General features: G+C 41.8%; 1 protein-coding gene across 6 annotated transcripts in view; it reads left to right on the top strand.

Annotated features, from left to right (window-relative positions):
* The window catches only part of tiam2a (TIAM Rac1 associated GEF 2a), a 123,786-nt gene extending 102,429 nt beyond the window's left edge, over window positions 1-21,357 (top strand). For all 6 annotated transcript variants that reach the window (XM_041811922.1, XM_041811917.1, XM_041811918.1 and 3 more), the window contains 12 exons: window positions 6,343-6,564; window positions 9,590-9,658; window positions 10,648-10,773; window positions 11,277-11,385; window positions 13,520-13,699; window positions 13,984-14,102; window positions 14,655-14,763; window positions 15,239-15,297; window positions 15,396-15,498; window positions 15,782-15,875; window positions 18,714-18,868; window positions 19,172-21,357. In XM_041811922.1, the coding sequence (XP_041667856.1) occupies window positions 6,343-6,564; window positions 9,590-9,658; window positions 10,648-10,773; window positions 11,277-11,385; window positions 13,520-13,699; window positions 13,984-14,102; window positions 14,655-14,763; window positions 15,239-15,297; window positions 15,396-15,498; window positions 15,782-15,875; window positions 18,714-18,868; window positions 19,172-19,878 (2,052 nt within the window). In that variant the 3' untranslated portion in view covers window positions 19,879-21,357. The remainder of the gene's footprint in view (window positions 1-6,342; window positions 6,565-9,589; window positions 9,659-10,647; window positions 10,774-11,276; window positions 11,386-13,519; window positions 13,700-13,983; window positions 14,103-14,654; window positions 14,764-15,238; window positions 15,298-15,395; window positions 15,499-15,781; window positions 15,876-18,713; window positions 18,869-19,171) is intronic.
* Window positions 21,358-22,122: the final 765 nt, after the last annotated feature.

The following is a 22,122-nucleotide window of genomic DNA, read 5'->3' as shown; positions in this document are numbered from 1 at the left end:
AATGAGTAGATGTGGAGATAGAGGACCACTTGAAAGGACCCTGGCTAACGCCATGATGCTGAATTTAAAATCCTGTAGGCTTCTGACAAGAAAGCAGTCAAGCTTTTATATGATGAGCTTTCTCCCCTCAGTTAATTGCATGCTCACAGAAGGAATGAGCATCTTAAATCCATTTCTAATAGACAGTTTGGAAAACAAGTCAAGTTTAATGGGCAAAGCGATCATCTGTTTATTCATTTTGCATGAAATTTCCTTTGGCGGTGAGCGATACATGTCACGCCATAGTTAACATTCCTGCCTCGATACCCCACAGGCTCACAGCCACCCATTTTTGAGTCAGCCATTCCTCTGTGTGTGGAGGTAACAAGCCAGAACAGTCTGCATTGTACTGAGCCTATTGATAGACTGGACACTGATACAGCCCACAGCCCCTCCATTCAGCTCTCTGGAAATTACACCGAGGTCACACAGAGCCAGAAAAGGAGGGGAAGAACCAGAGGAAGAGGAAAAGGAATGGTAAAATAGGGAAACAGAGGGAATGTTAGGGGAAGATCAGCACTCATAGAGAAAGAGACAAACAGTGAGAGAGGACATGGTTACTGGGGGAGGAATTCCCTCTGTTTACACTGACCAAGTGGCCAGACTGTCCACCACTGATTGATATGCAAAACAAGCCTGCAGCAAGCACTTTTCTCTCTGCCTACGCTCTCAGAATGGGAGTGTGCTGGATCAATGACTCGATCCAAATCAAAGTTCACTCTATCTCAGAGACATAGGTGTACTCAAGGCTGAGACCCTGCACCCGGGGCTGTGCAGAAAAACAGGCAGCAGTGGGCACTCGTAAGAAAGCGGGACAAGAGAAAGACAGTGGGAAAGTTAAGGAGGAAGTTAACCGATCATCAGATGAAAATCACAAGTGGATCAGAGATCTCCAGGACCGTGAAGCCATCTTTTTAGCTCTCTCTGATATTGTCTCCTTGAGTTGTGGAGTTGCACACCATTTCTGGAGCTGTCATGCCAACATCCAGGGGAGGCCGACTGCGTAGGAAAGGTTGCTCGCTGGCCCGGAGGACGCAAAGGCAGGCCACAGCAGCGTGGAGGCTGCTCTACAGACTGCTCTTTATGGTAGGCACAGGATTTGGACAGCAACTGAATATTAATGGATGTTTTTCTCTAATTTTTACTGAAGTTTTTGAAGGGGCCTCATTAAAAGAGATCCTAGAAAGTCATCAGCACTCTACTGTGAATTCGAGTATCACTGCTTCTGAGAGTGAGGGCTTTTTAGATGAATGTTGACATAGAGATGGTTTAAGTTTCCACATAAGTTGAGCTTGGTTTGTCATGTTTTTTTTTTATTTTTTTGGTGATTTTGAAATGCAAATGTGTCAATATTTATAAACTACTTGATGTCTGAGGGAACACATTTTGCACGTAAGCCCTCCGTTTTGGCACATGGGGGATCCAGCAAGTACAAATCATTTACAGCACATGTGAAAGGCTGTGACTACAAATAAGATAAAATACTCCTGGACAATGTCAGAAGGGAACCAAGTAGACAGAGACAAAATGTCTCAGCAGTGTCTCACTTCATTTCCCTTTTTTTTTTTTAACCTGCAGGTCGACACAGACCTCTTTTCTAAATTGACTAAAGGGCATTCATGGTGAGAAGAGGTAGAAACATGATCCAGAGCTGTCAGCTGTCAGCGAGAAACCTGAATAGGAACTCGCTGCAGCGCTGTCAAATCCACTCAGTTCCCTGGCGCTCTCGTGGTTTTCTCCCGCCTCTGCTGGCTCCTGTCCTCGGCTCTTAATTGGTTATTTGGGCTAGCTGTCAGCCTGTGTTGCTGGGGTTGTTGTGGGGCAATCTCAATTCCTGAGTCATGGCGGTGTGTGGGTCCCCTCCTCCTCCTCTTTTTCTCCTCTCTTTGTGTGCCCCTCTTCTTGTCACGCTCCAGTGCAGGTGTTTGGCATTTAGTCTTGATGAAATCTTACTTAGTAGAATCTGTGTTTGGGTAAAAGTGGGTTTCCATGTGTGCAAATTCAAATCTGTAGCTTCTTCTTATTTGTGTGGGACAAACATCAGCCGGTATCCTTTCAGTGCGTGGGTGTGATGAGAATGAACTCTGTGCTGGAGTAGCGGTGTAGATCTTGGCACACACATTTCTAGAGACCCCAGCAGGCCTCCCCTTTCCTCTGGATGCCTGTAGCTGAAATAAACGGCAGATATGACTGTTATCAGTCGCCACAAGGCTGCACTCCCCTGTCTGGAGCTACCAGTGGGCTATTTGATGAATATGTCGCTCTGATATCCTTCAACCTCTAAGTTTCCTTCAGGCAGGCTCCCCTCTGTCTGCAGTACGGAGATTTTCCAGAGTGTGTATCAGGGAATTAAGGCTGACTGGCGCTGTGTGTGGCAGCATCAATTGTGTCTGAAGCGCACGTTGTCATTTTTAATGGAAAATGTTTGTCAGCGGGTGTAGATACATGGGTGATATTCTTAGGGTCCACATAAGTTTGTTACTATCAAGGAGAAGTGTTTATGTGCCACATGAACTGTGACATCATCAAAATGTTTTTGTTTTTCATCATCCCTCATGCTCACACAGACAATTTTAGATAACCACTAAAGATACAAGGACAGAATGCATTAAGAGACACAAGATATCAGATTTAAGCAGTACATATTTACCAGAACTGACCACATATGTAAGTTAATTAAAACATCTGCTGCCAGATGTGTCTGCCTCCATCTCATTTAGCTTTCACTTAAAAGCATCCAATGAGAGCAGATCATTAAGTTTCAAGTCTTATTGCAGGTCTCCTAAGAATATGGCAGTGTTTTAGTCTATGTGTAGACAAAGAAGACCATATGATACGTTTGTACAACAAGCAGTGATGAGTGAGGGATTTAAAGTCAGCGATGAACCTCAGAGCTCCATGATACACAGTATCCAGAGCATGTAGACTCTGAGACGAAGCATGCATGTATAAAACTTCACCATTGTCCAGCACAGACAGAAAAGTGGAAGCAACCAGTCTCTTGTCCCAAGATTGACAGGGAACAGGGGATCGAACCCCCAGCCTTCCAGTTGAGAGACAACAGACTATTCCACTCCAGTAGTATCAGAATTACTGTTAGAGTAACATTAAGTATGTTGAATAAGTGAATGTGTAATAATGTTAATGTTAGCTTTTGGGGCGTCTTTGTCTCAGCTGTGTAATTTATTTTCTCTCAACCGGAGGATCAGGGGTTCAATCCCCAGCTCCTGCAGTCAGAAGAAGATGTGTCCTGGGACCCATGACCATATTAATGTATAAAGATGGGATAAGTTAATGCTGCTGTTAGGGTTAAAAAAATATTCAAGTAAATAATTTCATACTCTGTGATCATAATACTGCCATTTACTTGCATTTTGGTTTGAGATAAGACATTTACAAGTATGACAATCTTTTTTTTTTTTTTTTTTTTTTTTTTTACTTTATTTAACATCTCAGTGCAGTTGTAATAGTTTTTAAATTACAATATCTTAATTCTCTGAGCAATAATATCCATAAACTGCAAACTTAATCAGTAAACACATCAAAAGGAGCCAGTTGAGGTGGGTCGGCATCTGATCAGGATGCCTCCTGGATGCCTCCCTTTGAGGGTTTTCTGGGCATGTCCAGCTGGGAGGAGACCTCAGGGAAGACCCAGAATGCGCTGGAGGGATTATATATCCTGTCTGGTCTGGGAATGCCTCGGGATCCCCCAGGAGGAGTTGGAAAGTGTTGCTGGGGAGAGAGATGTCTGGGTTGATTTGCTTAAGCTGCTACCACCACAACTCGGCCCTGGATGAGCAGAAGAAGATGGATGTATGAATGGATAAAGACATCACGCACAAAATAACTTCCGCTGCAAAGTGAATGTAAACTTCTTGCCTTGAAACCCCTCATCTTCAACAATGTTGATGGGTCTGCAGTCTTTGGCAACCCGTTTCGTGATTGCATTAGTTAGCTTAGTTGTTGTTTAATTGACAAATCCAGGTCTGCTGCACTCCGCCAGTGTAGCTTGATGACTTTGGCTTGATCCTGTCTTTGCTACCACACATTTTTGGTTTTTCAAAACATCCATTCAGCTGCTTTTTAATCAAACCTGAGTCTGTCTCCTCACTCATCACTTTTACCTCTTTGCCCACAGGCATGTAAACATCTTGCTGTAGGAAGTTGTGGTCAAACTTGGGCATATGATGTGTTATTACTTTATCAATGCATTGAGATTTCCAGATCAATAATGAGCATTAACGTTAACAGCCCTATTTAATACTGATGGTCACTCTGGATAGCAGCTTCCACCATTCGAGAGTGAATGGGTGATAATGGTTAAGTCTGACCTGGGGTATAAAAAGCACCCAATTCCACTCACCATTATATCATAGAACACTGCTGTGCCTGAATACAGCCTAAAATAGCTGTTAGCTTGGCTGTAGACTTGTTTTGATGATTAATGGAAAGCAAAGTTGAATGTCAGCGTTGTCAGTGTGTTTTTATATGAACAGGTGTGTCCATAAGCAGTGTATGTGTGTCTTTAGCCCTCCAACGCTGGTCCCTCCACCAGCGCAGAGGGAGACATTAAGTCCCTTTATAATTATCATCCCACATTCAAAGAGCTGCAAAGTGGAGCGCCGCTGTGGGCGGTGGATCACTTGAAAGAGGCTTAGCCCAGACATACATAGAGGACACAGAGAGGAAGATTCCCTTTCTGCCTCTCTCTCTCTCTCTTTCCGTCTCTCTCTCCTTCCTCCAGCCTGTCAGTCTCATACAGTCTATATTGTAGCAGTAGAAGGCCGTCTCTGGAGTGACCGTGCTATAATGAGCAAGCTGATGAGGCACAGGCTTATTAATGGAAGTCCTGATTGTCTGCGGCCTCCCCCTGTATGCAGATGGGAGGGGGTTTATTGGTGGTAGCTTATAGTTTCAGAGCAGAATGACTCAGACAAGCTTTCACAGACAACTTGGAAAGTGTGTACGTGTGCGTGTTAATGCCTGCAGTGTCAGAATGAAGTGAGTATCGATCCATGTGTTGCTGTTCAGTTTTTAGTAGTGTGCTGCTCTAAAATGCTTGCTCATGTGACGAAAACACACAGAGAGAGGAAGGCGGAGAGTGCTGAGCAGCTGTTTTGCCTGGCGTGGTTGGCTTCCCACCATGCTGTGTTGCTGTGCAGCGGGCTGGAACCTGCTATTACTTCTCGCTTATCAGCCTCTGCTGATTCTAGCAGCTGACCTCAGATTATAATGCTACACCATGTCATTTACTAGGAATAAGGGGGGCTGGTCATCAAGGAGCTGTTTTTAGCATTGCATTTTAATTGATTGCTTGAGCAATACAGTCTAGAGAAGCTTGATGCAGTTGATGAAGTGTTGTGCTGGTTGGTTTGCTTGTCATGTTTGATTATGAGTCTGTAGATCAACCATGGTACTCAAAAAGTATGTTCAGTACTTAGATATCCACAGTGAAACGGAGGATGTTTTTCTTTCTCTGGTTGGAAAAGAGAAAGCTGGTAATTGTTCATTTTCTGCCACAGTTGCTTGCAGACTACAAAATCTTACCCGCCACAGGCAAGATTTCGCAGTGCGCTGCATACTACTGATGTTAATCTTCCTTCCTCAGGCAATACAGTCCAACGTAAAGTAAAGCGGGTGCAACGTTTCCATTGAACACCTTTGTAAACGGTGTGATGCTGAGGTTACACTTATAACAGAAGCACAAAAGTGCATGGAGGAAATCAGACTTTTTTTCTAGATGTTTCTGAATGAACAGAGGTAGCATACATTTAGATAATGAGGCGCTTCCTACTCCTCCCTCAATGCTGCTAATACCAAGTAAAACATGAACACTTGGGATCTTGTGACATGTCAGATTTTCCAGAATTGATTTGACACAAAGCTGCATAACTGTCCATAATGGATTAAGAAGAATAATGTAATGTGATATAACACTATCTGGTGGGATATCCAGTTAGTCTTTCAGATGCACTGTAAAGCCTTTGATGCAAAGCCAATTAGCATAGCGTGCATAACTAAATCTCCATAGCACTATTCCTAAACCCAGTGGAATCACTGGCCATGTAGAGGGTAGAATTATATACATCATTATTTTCTACGGTGGTAAAGATGTGATCATTAGTAGTGGAAGTTGCATAAGGGAGGTGAAAGAGAATTTTTATTTAAGAACATGTCTCCGGGCAGACACTTTTCTCTCTGAGTGTAAGAAGTTTCTCTGATTCTAATTTATTTTAGCTGCCTGTAATGATCCAAGTGATGCCTCACCTAACAACATCCTTCTCTCTCTCTCCCCCCCTACAGAGCGTCGACACAGTGTGCACTCTCTACCATTCGTTCCAGGAAGGGACGAGCTCAGGCCCTGTGGGTCTAATGGATGAATCCAAGGATCCTCCAGTGAGGCAGGGAGGTGGTCCCATGGGAGAGGCCACGCTGCTAAGACCTTGCCCCAAGCATATGAGTGCCACAGAAAGGTTACGCAAGGTCATTCAGGAGCTGGTGGACACAGAGAAGTCATATGTGAAGGTGAGACTGTTAAGCTTTTATCATAAGTTTCTTAAAATAAACCAACATGAATATTGGATCAAACTTCTCCTCATATTTCCCTAAGATACAATTTCCCATTTTTTACTCATGGTTTTAAAATTATGTACTTTTTCATTTTGTCTTTGTACAAGACCAAAAAACCCTTTAAGAGTATCTTGAAGCTAATGTCGGTTGACTTCACCACCATTACCATCAGAAGTAATAATGCTTTCACTGGCCGCCACTAAGTTCAAGGACAGCTTCAGACTTTTTGAAAATATTTATGTTATTTCTTGTCAGATAAGGAAATTTAACCCCCCCTCAAGTCCATGAACATTGTTAGGCCTTTTTTGGGATGGCTGAAACCACCCTGAAATGTTCTCAATACCTCCCATCAATAATTACAGTAGAAACAGTGACTAGATTAACTGGGGAATGACCACACCATTATGTTACTTCCTGTTCAATGTATACTCAAACCGCGGCTCTCAAGCAGCATGTAGCTCTGTAGTGGTTAGTTGCGGCTTTTTTAGGGCTTACTTGGGGAAAAATGAATGCTCCTAAAACACTTAGAAGATTAATCACAAGTCACATCAATAAATCTCTTCCCCACATAAAGAATTGCCTATTTTTAAATTAAATTTTTTTTTAATCCATATATTACTACCATCAGGTAGGCCTGACAGAGGAAAATGCATGAGAGAAAGAGAGCAGAAAAAACTCTGCCAGTGGTACATCTCTTCAGCAAGTTCATTCATTGCGTTGCGCTGTCTTGTGTTCAAACTGAAGCTTCTTATGCCCTCACTTCCTGCTGATGCTTTCCCACACTCATATTTTATGATCATTATTGCGACGTGCGTCATCATCAATGAGCCTAACATACTAGTACATGTTGAGTTGACATAATATCTAGTGAAACTTCTTCAAACATGGATGTTTTATTTGATCTTTAAAGCAATACTGATAATAGATACTGTCAAAAAAGCAAAAACATAAAACCCAAAGCTACAAAATGAGGCAGGGAGGAACGATGTGTCTGGAAGAGCTGCATATTTAAGGCAGGGCTTGTGTTAGTCGTTTGGAGGCCCAGGGCAAAAACCAGTGTTAGTCCCCTCCCCCTTTAACTAAAAGCATAAATAATGAGTAGGTAAAATAAAAATCCTCTTTTTTGAGTACATAAAGCCACAGAACTACAGTAAATGTCCAAATGTGAGATATTAATAGCCAACATAGTTTATTAGCTATTTGAAAAGAATCTCATAGCTCAAACTTTGCTCATTCTTGTTTTTTAACAAGTCTTTAGGCCAGGTTGAACTTGCATAAATAAAAATATGTATTATATCTCATTATCAATGACACTTTCTTCTGCCTATAGCCTATTGCATCCCTTTTAACCACATAATCCACCAATGCATTGTTTTATTTCATTTTAACTATGGATCAGTTGATTTATGGATCTGCTTTACATCCCTGGTTTTGTATTGTGGGTTAAGTATTTTTCACACAAAGTGGGGTTTTTGGGTAGAATAAGGTTGAGTTACCACAGGTATAAACTGTCTTTAGACACAGGGAGAAATATCACTGGCAGACAGAGTTAAACTAGTTTTTTTTTTTTGACTAAATGCATTAAAGGATATTTTTTCCAACATCTTTTTTTTTAACTCACCCTAAATAAATAGACTTTTAAATACCAACTGATACACTTACTTAGACTGTAATTAAAAAAAACGACCTCCTGAAGGCTCAGGAAAGGATGGGCAGAGGGTCAGGGAAAGAACGTGAGCCAGCCAGATAATAAGTCCCGATAAATGCTCTACAGCTAATGATAGATTAATTAATGAAGAATTTTTAAGGTATGATAAAAAACAATTTTAGTGCAAATTACCCACAACTCTTGGGGCTAAGCCCATGTCTTTCTGTCATAGTGATGCCCCTGTTCCAGTCTTTAGGGTCATTATAGTATAGTAGGAGGTAAAAAATGGAGTCTAAGCAGAGTACCTTAGTTTGGCATAACACTCTGCCTGAAGTTAAAAACTCAACCCTGCTGTTTAACAGGCTATATATTTTTTAATACATTAAAAAATGTAAAGTTTTTGAAAATGTTTCTTGCACAAAACCTACTTAGATTACCATTTGTTCCTTTTCATTCCAGTTATTGCACAATGAAAAGTTTAACACTACAGTTTCTTAAATTTAATGAAAAATTATCTGATAAAACATCCAGTCAGTCAGTCTTGGATGGATTTTGGTAAAGTAAGACTGGCTGTTTGAACTTGTTTTCAGTCTTGATGAAAAGTCAGCAGGCTACAGTGTCATCAGTCTCAGTAGTTTATTTTTTTTAATGCTCAGCAAAGCAATCATGCTGTATTTTCCAGTGTCACAGTAGAAGCTCCTCCCTGTCTCCGCCCCCTGTCTAGCCTTATTTATCTTCCTCCTGCCCAATCATTTTGCCACCGTTGTGTTTTCCGATACGACCTTTTCCTCCCTGGTGCACATTAAGGAGACACATTCATGATCATCTTGACTCTGTTACACTTGTCATTGCTGGCATTTTTACCCTTCTTCTTCATCTCCTCATTTTTCATTAAGTCCCCTAACTGGTGCGCCTCTCTCCTTCATATCGTTGCAAATTTGTAATTGAGGGAGAAGATTGTCTTCCCCAATGCTGTGATGCAGACCTGCTCTACCGTTTCAGTGCAGCACTAGTGACTGAGGCAGCCTGGGGAGGGGATGAAGAGGAGGAGGAAACTCATAAATCAACCTAATGAGAATATCCCCACTGATACCAAGACAAGCTACAGCCACATTAAAGAAGTGAGGAGGGGTGGGAGAGGAGATAGAGGGAGGAGATGAAGGAATGAGGGGAGAGAGTGAAGCAGGGAAACAGTAGGAGGTTATAAAAGGAGAAATAAGCACCAATCTGATGATGAAAGCACTTTTTAAGGCTGCATAGGTTAATAGAAAATGTTGATTGCTGCTCTCTGTTTCCTTTTTGCTGACCTTATTCTGGATTTTTTGTTTGCAGGACCTGACCTGTTTGTTCAAGATCTACCTGAAACCCCTGCAGAATGAAACCTTCCTCACACAGGACGAGGTATGTGACTTTAATGTGTATTATGTCATATGTGTCCAGCCTAATGAGAGGTGTAGCATCCAGAGGCGTGTCCAGGGAGGTGTGAAGGCTGTATGAAACGTGGAATTCATTGAGTGTTTATTACCCAGAGGTGACGTCGATGAACTCCACTCGGCCATATCTCCCTCATTACCACAGTGACTAGCTGGAGGACAAATTAGCATTCCCCTACGCTGACCTTCTAGCATCCCACAGGGGATAAACTGATAGAGGCTGGCTTAAGAGTAAACCCACCCTTTTAGTATTCCCTTAATATTCACACACCATAGCATAGCTGTTGAATGTAGTATTTACACCTGTTTCATGAAGACAACAGGGTTTTTTCTGTTTGAAAATCACTTAATTTAGCTGTAATTGAGTGTTTCTGCAACGATTTAATGTGGTAGCTGTAGCATACTGATCACCTTAGCCATGCAGTTTCCAGCCATGTGTGCAGCTCTGAGCCAGGCATGACCTCAAACGCAGGATGTCTCCCAGTCGATAGGCTGCTGAGCACTGGGGCAAATTAAAAGGCCATTAAGGGACAGTGGGGACGTGTTCAGACACAAAATGGACAAGGGCATTTGAGCCTTCAAACTGCTTTTAATGAAGAAAACTATTACTGAGTTTATGTGTTGTAGAGCGCGTGTCAGACAGTAGAAGCTCGTGTGCTGTAACAGCATTTCTAGCATTGCAGTAGCTTTTCCCTAAGTGCCTTTGTCAGAGATGGAGCCATCAGAGTGGAGGTTTTATAACACTCCAGGGTGCCTATCTGACTGACTGTTATGAATTACTACCTTGGCTTTTTTTCTTTCTTGTCGCTTCATATTCTTTCACTTCCTCCTCTTGCACCTATTGCCTCCATTTTCCACTCATACATCCTTTCCCATTGCTTTTCTATAAGTTCATACTGTCTACCCTTTCTGCTTCCTTTTGATGCATTAACCAACTACTCTCCTTCTCCTCCTCAGATGGAAAGCTTGTTTGGCAGTCTGCCAGAGATGTTGGACTTCCAGAGGGTCTTCCTACAGACCCTTGAGGAGCGGATTGCCTCCTCACCTGATTTCAGCACCCTGGAGACCCCCTCACAGTTCAAGGTGAGACACGTACACAACAACGTATCACACTATTGATTAAATGTCCTAAGATTCGTCTCGGATTCTGTGAGAGTGCACAGAACAACATTATTCTCAAGCCAAGGGTTTTTAGCAGCTATGCCAAAGAAAAGGCATGATCTGTGAGGTTGTGAGGTTTATAAATATTTGAGGTGGCGCAACAGGAGTCTGGTTGATTTATGGGCGTGACATGACAAGGTGTGGGGTCTATTGATCGAGGCGGCGCTTCACTGGTTGGATTGTGAGCTGCTGAAAGCTAGTGTACTCGAGAGGTTAGGTGAGAGGGAGAGGACAGAAGGGGCGTATGAATAGTCTCCCAAGAGGGAGGGGGGTTAGAGTGGTCTGGTCACGACTTCCCATGTTCACATGCTTTCATCCTCTCTCTCTGTACTTACTGAGCTTTGTGTAGCATCACTTTCTCTCCATCTGTGTGTGACACTTGGTCCCTTTCTTTGTTTTCCCCCTCACACCCTCTCTGTTTACAGAAGCTGCTGTTTTCCCTCGGGGGGTCGTTTCTCTACTACGCTGACCACTTCAAGCTCTACAGCGGCTTCTGTGCAAACCACATCAAGGTCCAGAAGGTCCTGGAGAGAGGTACAACACACACACACAATCAAGTCAGGTAGAAAGACATGACTAAAAATGGGATGTGAGAATGCATGCATGTGAAAACGCATACTAGACCAGATCGTCCCTACCTTTCTTGCACCTGTGTTGCATCAGAGACACCTCATAGCTACTCACGCTTAAATTTTAGGCCTTTTCTCTTTGGAAGAAAATCAGTTTTGTACAAAAGTAAATGTCCCAGTGTGAGAGACTGCCTGAAAATGTGATGAGTAATGCCTGAATTTTAGAAACCCTTTTCAATCACCACCATCACCCACAAGCATCAATCGAATGGGTAGAAGCAGAGCTCTCCACACTGCTTTCTCCCATAACTCTGTATTTTTTAACAATTGCATTACATATACAAATACATGCTCTCATAATTACTCAGACTTTGGATAACCTTGTCCACTAGCAGCAGATATGTGACCATGACAACCTGAGAGCCCTTATAATTCCTTGCATCTCCCTCAGCATGTGACAGAGTAGACATTTTAAAGTTGATTTATGCCTGCTAAGCGCCTGCCTTTCTGCCACTATTTGGGAAGCTGCCCAGTACAGAGAGAAGTGTAAGGAGATTGGGTTCTTTGTAGACATGAGGGGATTGGGGTGGGTAAATTGCCCCCCTGTGCAGTTTAAATCTACCCCATTACTAAAATTGCGCAGGATATTCCTCGAAGTAAGCAGCAGGATGGATTTTTAATAGGATTAGAGGGAGAAAAACTCTGGCAAGTCTCTGATGGGTCAGAATTACCGGGAGGAAAATAAATTGTGGTTATGAAAGCAACACTTATGCTTGAAAGAGTTTTCTGTGTTGTTGAATATCATGAAAGATTCATGTTAAAAGATATTGCATTAACATTCTTGACAACCTTCTCATCTCATGGAAACAGGATGGTAAACTCAGCTAACCTGTTAAAGATTCAACTCTGCTAGGCTCAAAACAGTGTGTACTTTTTAATCATGAGAGTGCACAAAATGAATATATCCCGAGTGTATTTTTTTCTGTACTGTCCTCCCAGACAGATCTTGGCACTGTTATTATGCTTAAGTCCTCCAGTCTGTGGGCAGTGCCAGCTCCGTGCTAAATGGCTCCAAATGCGTGGGTGAAGGGAAAAGATATCATATTCAAAGTACTCTACTCGCAGAGTTCACACAAACCCTTCTCTTAAAGCAAAGCTTTAAATGGTGGGGTGTAAAATATTATAGTGGGTACGTACAAACTAATAGTTGAACAACTTGCCCAATAACTGCACTGTGCAGATAAGGATAGTTGAGAATAACAAGGAAATAGTTGGACAGGGCACATGCTGAGAATATAGTTGGCTCAGCATGATACAGATCATGCATTGCAGCCTGGTCACAACCAGCTCATCCAAGGACACACAGTAAAAGATCTGTGGGTGTTTCAGAACCCTTTAAGTAATTATATGCCAGTGTCTGCCATCTTCATTACCTCCTCCCTTTCCCATCATGCCAGGGGCCCTGGGTTGCCTTAGTTTCCCTGTTTATTTGTCGACTCGTTAATTGCCTGCCAATTACTCTGGGAGGTGTCGATGCTGCTGCCTGTCTAAGGCTGGGAGTGTTATAATTAATACTTTAATGGCCCCCCTCAGTAAGCGCCATGGAAGCACACTGCTGAGGGAAAATGTCATCACCTTTACAGAAGGCTTGCTCTGAATAATACCTGCAGTTTTACACTTTGCTTTTGGCTTCAGTGCAACTTAAGAGTCCCAGCTCGACTATTCTCCCAATGTTGTACAGGCAGCTTTACATTTCAGGTGCTCGTAATACTGCTGCATTTTATTACGCCATTGCTGAGTGAAAACATTGTTCCGTTTGTTCCTATACTCTATAGAGATTAGGTCTTAACAGTAGATGCATGTTTACACTTTAATGCTGCACTGGTCATGGTGGTTTGAGGAGAAGTCTACACTACCCCCTGCTGGAGATACCTTATTGCACCATGATTCTGCACATGCCTGCATAGGAATAAATCAGATAAGAATTCAGCTTATACATTTCTCTCACATGTATGCATGAGACCTCTGTGGTAAACATAAAACCAAGGGCAGTAAACTCCTGAAAGATTCATGTCATTTCAACATGTGTGTTTTGACAGCTAAGACAGATCAAGCCTTCAAGGAATTCTTGGATGCGAGGAATCCCACCAAGCAACACTCATCCACCTTGGAGTCCTACCTGATTAAACCGGTGCAGAGGGTGCTCAAGTACCCCCTGCTGCTCAGGGAGCTGGTCTCCCTCACTGATGCTGACAGTGAGGAGCACTATCACCTCACAGGTAGGGAGAGAAGTACATCTCTAGACCCACATGCACAGCCACACACAAAGGGGAGAGTATGCTAAAAATAAAAACTATGTTCACACTTGTCGATTCTGTCATGTTGTCTTGCTATCAACAGCCAAGTGACAACATGACAACAGCTCTTCTTGGCAGTACAGTTTTTCTCATGCACAATACACTCATCTTCAGCAAATAAAATCTGCTACTTTATTGCAAAGCACCCTTGCATTCAGTCAAGAATTGATCTCTGTTAACACTTCATTCTGTTCTCGTCCCTGCAGAGGCTCTGAAAGCTATGGAGAAGGTAGCAAGCCACATAAATGAGATGCAGAAGATTTACGAGGATTACGGCTCTGTGTTTGATCAGCTAGTTGCTGAGCAGACTGGACATGATAAAGAGGTAGATTCTCACTTCAGGATCAGATTTCTAATCATCAAGTTAAGAACATATACTCAAAGTAGCTTTGGTGGCAGTTGTTCTTTGAGTTTTATAGGGCACCTGCTACAACATATAAATACTAAACGCACGTCACTATCAGTTTAAAGTAAATCACTTAGCTATCAGTAAATCAAAGGGCTCTGTTTGGCGTGTGTTGTTTACACAGCATCCTGTGCATCGCCTCTAGGGAATGAATACATTTACAAATTGATGGAATGTTTAGTTGGTAGCCACTGCAGTATAAATATTCAAAGTGAATGCTAAATGATGTTGTCTAGGGCACTTTATGTTTTCAGTATATTTATACCAACCTGAGATGAAAAAACATAAATGCTGGCTTTATAATCAGTTTTCATCTCATGCACAACCAGCAGTTTGTAGAGTTTGTGGAACTCCATTCAGAGATGTGCAGTTTAAATGTATCTCATACAGCAATGAAATGCCAAAAGTCTGCTGTGTTTGTTCTCCTTGAGGCCCAGCTGTCTTGTAAATCGGCCCTTGTGTGTCCTCCAGGTCACGGAGATCTCTATGGGAGAGTTTCTCATGCATTCTTCAACCATCTGGCTCAACCCGCATCCATCATTGGGTCGCATGAGAAAAGACCCTGAAATGACCGTGTTTGGTGAGTCGCTGCTCCTGCCACCATTGATTTTGCATTTTGTGAAAATGAGCCTCTGACATTTTCCCACTAACACCCCTATCCTGTCAGTGGCCAAAAGACTCTGGCCATTAACATTCTGGCCAGTCTCTACTAATCTCTACATGCTGTTCAGTCAGGTGCTTTAAGGACAACCTACTATGAGAAAAAAATTCAATTTTGAATCCCTTTAAATGCCTTCCTTGGATATTTGAAGGAAAAAAATTAATCAGTATGTAGAGCGGGTGTATGGTTTACTATACAGCCGCATGGAATTGTGTCTGCAGCAGCACTCAAACTGGGCTCAGTGAATTTCAATATCCGTTGCTGTAGCGCTGATATGTGCTTTAAGGCTTCATGCTGGCATCTAAAATGCTTCTGCAAGTCGCACTCCTTGAGTTGGCTTTCCCCAAGAGGCATTTGCAGTCAAAACTAAGATGCTGATGTGCTCTCTCATCAGTGTTCAAGAAAGCGGTGATACTGGTCTACAGGGAAAACAACAAGCTGAAGAAGAAAATGGTACGTATTTTGTCTGTTGAACTCATTACCCTCACATGCCCACACTGTGTCTTTGGGGTGAAACATGAAATTTCTTACCTCTTCTTCCATGTGACCAGACCAACCCTCGATCAGCACTTTCTCACGGAGATTCAGACCCCTTCAAGTTCCGTTGGCTCATCCCACTCTCTGCGCTGCAGGTTAGACTGGGAAATACTGCAGGTAAGAGGCCAATGCACTAGCACATTATCCCCACTAAATCACTCACAAAGTACATCCACTAAATCTTTTTGTTCTTCTTTCTCCCCCTTTAGACCCCCCCCCCCCACCACCACCCCACCCCACACCCCCACACCCCTAAGCTCATTCTCCTTGCCCACACTAACACCCACACCTCTTCTGGCATTTCTGCTCTGCTGCCACCTTCCTTATTGCCTTCTGAAACCATAAACCATATTTGGCCTGTGTGATTAAAAGCCTCTCCTTTATTTTCTGGCTCGCACAGGCACAGGCACAGAAAGCAGCTGCATCTGGGAGCTGATTCACTCCAAGTCTGAAGTTGAAGGAAGACCTGAGACCATCTTCCAGCTGTGTAGCAGGTCAGATCTTAAACTCATAGGTGGAATCAGTGCAGGTTTATTCTGGATTCTGCATTAACAGGTTTCAGTCACATACCACAGTATTTGCTCTTCTTAAAGTAAAATTCAGCTTAATTAACACTTCCCAAATTGGACCTATAGCTACATTTTTTAAGAATTATATATGGTCTGATATTATCTTAATATAGTCAGAGCTGCTCATCTGAAACTTCACACAACAGATATGCCCCTCTATATCAGGTTTTTTATGCACAATAGTGCTGAAAATAATTCTTCAGTACATATGAAATGGAGCCCTCTTATGATTTGTATTGTGGGGCGTGCTCAGACTAAATTATTAACCTAACTGTGACAAGAAGAGGCATGAAATATGACAAAGCATTTCCGCACAGTTTCAGAGGAAGACAACATGATTAAAATTTGCTATAAATTTGTCATAAAGGTTCAGGGAGTAATAAATCTTACATTTCTGCTCATTACAGCATAGCTGTTCTGACCCTTGGGTGTGCAAAGACTACAGGATCTAATCTTTTAAAAGTCAAATTACTGTTTTTCTGTATCAACTGGAAAAAAATCATAGTGTGCATCACTATGATTTTGGTAATGATAACTCTGCACACACCAGAGAAAATAGGAGATTTGAAAACATGGCAGCGTGAGTCCCACAGAGATAGTTTTACAAGCAGTCACGATGTCAGACAAGTTTATAACAGCCAACACTCTGGTCTGATTATGTAAAACAAAGATGGACCACAACAGTGAGAATGGTTATAATGATGATGATTCATTGTGCAGTGTAGTTTTACATGCAGCTATGGCTTATTAATAGTCTGTTACATACAGGTCTTTATCTGCTGCAGTGGTCCCAGAAAATACAGGTGCATCTCAATAAATTAGAATATTGTGTAGAAGTTCATGTGTTTCAGTAGTTCAATTCAAAAAGTGAAACTTATTATATAGATTCATTACACTGAGTGAAATATTTAAAGCTTTATCTATTATAATTGTAAAGATGATGGCTTACTGCTAACAAAACACCCAAATTAGAATTATTTAAATTGGGATATTTAGTTCAACATTGTAAACTAATGGTGCCACATTTTAAGATCTTTAAATGGTCCTTAGTCTGGGTCAGTAGCCTACACAATCATGGGGAAGACTGCTGGCTTCACAGATATCCAGAAGAGGATCATTAATGCCCTTCACAAGGAGGGTAAGCCACAAAAGGTAATTGAAAAAGAAGCTGGCTGTTTACAGAGTGCTGTGTCCAGGCATGTTAATGAAAAATTGAGTGGAAGGAAAAAGTGTGGTTGGAAAAAAAAGCACAAGCAAAAGTGAGGATTGTCAAGCAAAACCCATTCAAGAATTTGGGGGAACTTCACAAGGAGTGGACTAAGGCTGGAGTCAGTGGATCAAGAGCCCCCATGCACAGATAGGCCTATATCGACTTGACCGTTGCTCAGTGGTTCTACGTTCTCTTTTCAGATGAAAGTAAATTTTGCATTTCATTTGAAAATCAAGGTCCCAGAGTCCAGAGGAAGATCTGAGAGGCACAGAATCCAAGATGCCTGAAGTCCAGTGTAAAATTTCCTCTGTCACTCATGGTTTGGGGTGCCATGCTGTCTGCTGGTGTTGGTCCAAAGTCCAAAGTCAACACAGCCTTTGCCAGGAACTTTTAGAGCACTTCATGCTTCCTTCTGCTGAAAAGTTTTATGGAGATACTGATTTCATTTTCCAGAAGGACTTGGCACCTGTCCACACTACCAAAAGTACAAAAAGCTGGTTGTATGATCATGACATTGCTGTGCTTGAATGGCCAGCAAACTTGCTGGACCTTGACCCCATAGAGAATCTCTGGGGTCTCTGTAAGAAGATGAGAAATACCAACGCCAAAAATGCTGGGCTTGATAACACCTCCGCAGTGCCACAGGCTGATCGCCTCCATGCCTTACCGCATAAATGCAGTAATTCATGCATGAGGAGCCCCAAAAGTATTGGGTGCATATAAATAAACATACTTCTCAGAATGCCAACATTTCTGTATTAAAGTCATTTTTTAAATTGATCTAATGTAATATTCCAATTTTCTGGGTTAATGAGTTTTTGGTTTAAATTAACTGTAAGCCATAATTGTTAAAATTTAAAGAAGTAAACACCTAAAATGTTTAACTCTGTAAGATGAATCTATAACTATTGAAAAAAATAAACTTTGCCATGATATTCTAAATTGAGATGCCCCTGTAGTGTTGCTTTTTAGAACCTGCATTAGATGCTGTCATTCACTACTTTCCAACCCCAATCAAGTAAACCATTATTCATTATAAACTGTTTATTGATCCTGCCTGTGACAACGATTCCCCACTAATCTGTCAGTGAAATATGAAGCTATTAGTTTAGCTCAGTATAAAGACTAAAAATAAAAGGGAAATGCAGGCTGTTGTGGCATATTTGGAATAAAGGGACAGATATGTCTTCTCCTCTTGTTGTCTTTTCCAAATTGCAATTCTGATCACTACAAAAGCAAAATAATCTAACTGTATTAACCATTATTTGTTTTCACAAAAGACCCTTGGATTTCGTAGCTGTTATTGTTTTAGCATTTGATGTGTTTGAGCTGCCTACAAGGGAACAGAGCTGAGACTAAAGCCTGTAACCAAATTGGTCATTCTCATAACAGCGTGAAATTGGGATCACTCCTAATGAATTTAATTACCCTTTCCACTGGGGACACAATGGAACGCTCTCTCCAACCTCCTTATTCTATATTTAGCCTTTGAAATCAAGTTTATCACACCCTATGCTCACGTTTCCACGGTACCTTTACTGTGTCCTCCTCAGTGTGCCAGAGAGCAAGGTCAACATCATCAAGGTGATCCGCTCCATCCTCAGAGAAAACGTGAGGAGGAACATGAAGAGCGAGGGCACGTTGGAGAGGGGCTGTAGGGAGCGTCTGGCACCCCTACGCAGCACCCTGCCCTCCTCCGCCAGGCTAGGTGAGCATTTTAAAGAAAGGTATTACGATAAAAGATCTGAAACCATTGTTGGCATTTGTATCAAGCACTGCTTACTGTGAAACTTTCCTATAAAAACATTTCCACATAGGGCAGAGGAGTATGCAGCCTTTTAGTTTGTTTGAGCTTTAACCATCATAAACTGCGTAATGCTAAGCACTCATGAAATGGAAGATGATTATATCTTACTTTTTAGGTCATAGAATGCCAGAGGGCCCTGCGTTGCAAGTGTTGTGTCTAGATAAGAGTTGCGTTTCTGACTCCCATCCTTGCATTTGTTCCCAGGTTCCTCCAGGGCTTCCTGGTTGTGCAAGCAGCCACTTGGAGATCTCTCCGCACAGGCTGGGATTCCCAAGCTGGGGCCAGACTCAGATGAGGGAAGCCTGAGCAGTGGAACACACAGTTTGTCAGGCGCTCCTCTACCTTGCACCTCCTCCGACTCCCACGATGCCTCAGTCCAGCAGACGTCATCTCAAACACCTGGATCAAACTCGCAGCCTCGCTCCACCTCTGCTGTGAAAGAGTCGGATATCTTAAGTGATGAGGATGATGACGGTTTTAGTGAAGGGGGGGCAAGGAGGGACAGTGGAGACAGTAGTTCCCCAGCTAGCACCATTGAGGCTCAGTTCCTCGAGCTGAAACTGTCAGAGGACGCTGTGCCAGTTTGTCCACCTGCTCCATGTGTTGAGCCTGAGAGAGTGGGGGACACGCCAGAGACTCAACACAAACTGATGCGAGGACATTTCAGTGCTGTTAAGAGGAAACCCAATAGTTTCAGGAGGAGTCAGGGTGCACTGTTGAACATGAAGGCACACAGCAGGTCTCTGGATAGTCAAACAGATACAGCACTGCCCTCAGGGGTAGTGGACCTCAACACGTTGCTGGAGAGAGAGTTCAGCGTCCAGAGTCTGGCTTCTGTAGTGAATGAAGACTGTTTCTATGACCAAGATGAGAGCTGTGCCACTGACTCTGGACATACCACCTCTTCGTAGAACAGAGCAGAACCATTATAGTATCAAGTAGTGTTGGAAAAACTGACTAAAGCCCTTACATTAAAGAAGAAGAGAACCATGTGGCTTATTAATGGGGTGTATGAGGGTAGCTGTAAAGTTGTGCCTCAATAACTCGTTTGGTAGGCCACGTACCTGCCTGCTAAAAGACAGGTATTAATGATTTGTTCTAATGGGAGCCTATTGGCTGACAGATTTCCCCCTAGAAAGGCAAAGTGAGGTGACTTCTGTCCCAGTGATAATGGCTGCATGAATCTGCCAAGCACTGATGCGTTACCGCAGTCTCTCCAGCTCTCTAGGCTCCTGTCAACAATCCCCTTTGAGTGACGTATTCCATCCTAGTTTACCCTGCAGTGCATGCTGATTGGCAGTTTTTCTAACATTTTTGACCTTTTCTTTGAAGAAATGGAGAAAATGTCCTTGGTCTGTCAGTCCCAAAAGAGGAGGGAGGTTACAGTGCAATGAAAGCCTTGAATACTGAAAGAAATCCTTTTTTTTTTTTTGGTCAAGTTTGTATTTTGCAACATCACACATGCTGTATCATAAACAAGCCTCAGATTTCTAAGGAATCTTAAGTTCGGGATCATGAGTTGGTAAAGTTTTTCCCTGATTTGGTTTTACGGACCCAAGCGCTTTAGGTAACTGCTTTATATGAGAATGTGTTCTGTTAGAAATGAAATCATAGAAGGCTGCGTTGAGTAAAGGCTGTCACGGACTGATAACACTGAGCCATGATGATACAGGGCTAGGCTCAGATTTCTATGGTCAGAGGACATATGCCTAAACAAACAGGAAGGATGCTGACTTTTGCAAAGAAGCCTTTTTGCTGTATTTTGTGCACTAAAGTACATTGTTTGCCTATATATTTGAAATATTTTTTATCTGTACAGATTTTAATGTAATTAATGCTGTTTTTATTTATTAATAGTTTAATTATGTATATCTTAGCAAAGAAATTTTTTGGGTGAAAGCTTGAAGCATTTTTTAAAGATCAGGTCTAATAGAATATAAAATGCAATATGACTTGATGTTTCATCCACATTTTTAAATGTACCCTGCCTTGATTTTGGTTGTCTTTTATTGAAGGTTGTAATTGGAAAGTGCTGAAATATGGCTGATTTAACCAGCAATAATATCTGAACCCAAATAATTATTTTCTTTTAAGTCTGTCTTTTGTACATATACTTTTCTACCATTGAAACATTTATGTACTCTTACATACTTGACACTGTACAGGTTAGAAACAATGCAGGTATTTGCAGTTAATGCAGCTGGTATTTTTGTACAACAGTCAGTTTGCCACAGCAAAGTTTGTGTTAAGGTACTTTTGAAAGGCAAAAAACTACATTCTTTACATTCTCGGCTCAACTTTACCATGCCTTTAATGCTAGAATACCAATGAATGTGAATGCCCCTTTCTTATTGAATTGTTTTATAAATAAAAGTTTTATCTGTGAATGACACCTTGGGAGAAGTGCTTTCAAATTTCAGTTCAGCTCTCAGCTCAGGTTCACAGAGTGTTTATTTACTATTGACAGGTAAAGCAGTGCTGGAACACAAATGTCTTATCTCAGGCTCCGTCCCTTAGGTAGACTTTCCAACAGTCCCCGATTAGCTGTCATAAATATCACAACATTCAATATCCTAGCATTGGAGAAAAAAGGGTATATCCTCAATAGAATACATAATTATCTGACAGAAGTAGGGCGCAGTAACAGGAAGAAAGACTGAGAAAGCTTTGCATTCTTCTATTCAATGCACACGTGTGAAATTAATCACGCTTATGTTGCTGAGGATGTTAAGCATCTCCACAAGAACAATTCATTCGGTGCATGAGTACTATAGAAACAAATCAATTCAAAGGATATTTGAAGTCTGGCTGTGAGGAAACAAGCCGGCATTTAGCCTACCATCACCACTACCAACAATGGTGCTTAGAGCTTACAGTGTCTATAAAAAATATTCACCCCTGTAGATGTTTAAACCTGTTTATTTCATTAATCAGTCAACTTTTTTTTGACTTTTTTCAAATAAAATGAAAGAAAAAAATCTTTGATGTCAAAGTGAAATACAAAGTAATGTCAACTAAAGAGACCAAAGACTCAAATGAAAGAAAGTTCTTTGGTCTGATAAGACCAAAATGGTGCTTTTTGGCAATAAGACAAGATGCTTTGTTCGGTGGACACCAAAAACTGCACATCACCACAAAAACACCATCCCCATTGT

This window comes from Cheilinus undulatus, linkage group 18 (assembly GCF_018320785.1).
Source record: "Cheilinus undulatus linkage group 18, ASM1832078v1, whole genome shotgun sequence".
NCBI classification, from domain to species: Eukaryota; Metazoa; Chordata; class Actinopteri; order Labriformes; family Labridae; genus Cheilinus; species Cheilinus undulatus.
This window is presented reverse-complemented; position numbering and strand designations above follow the sequence as displayed.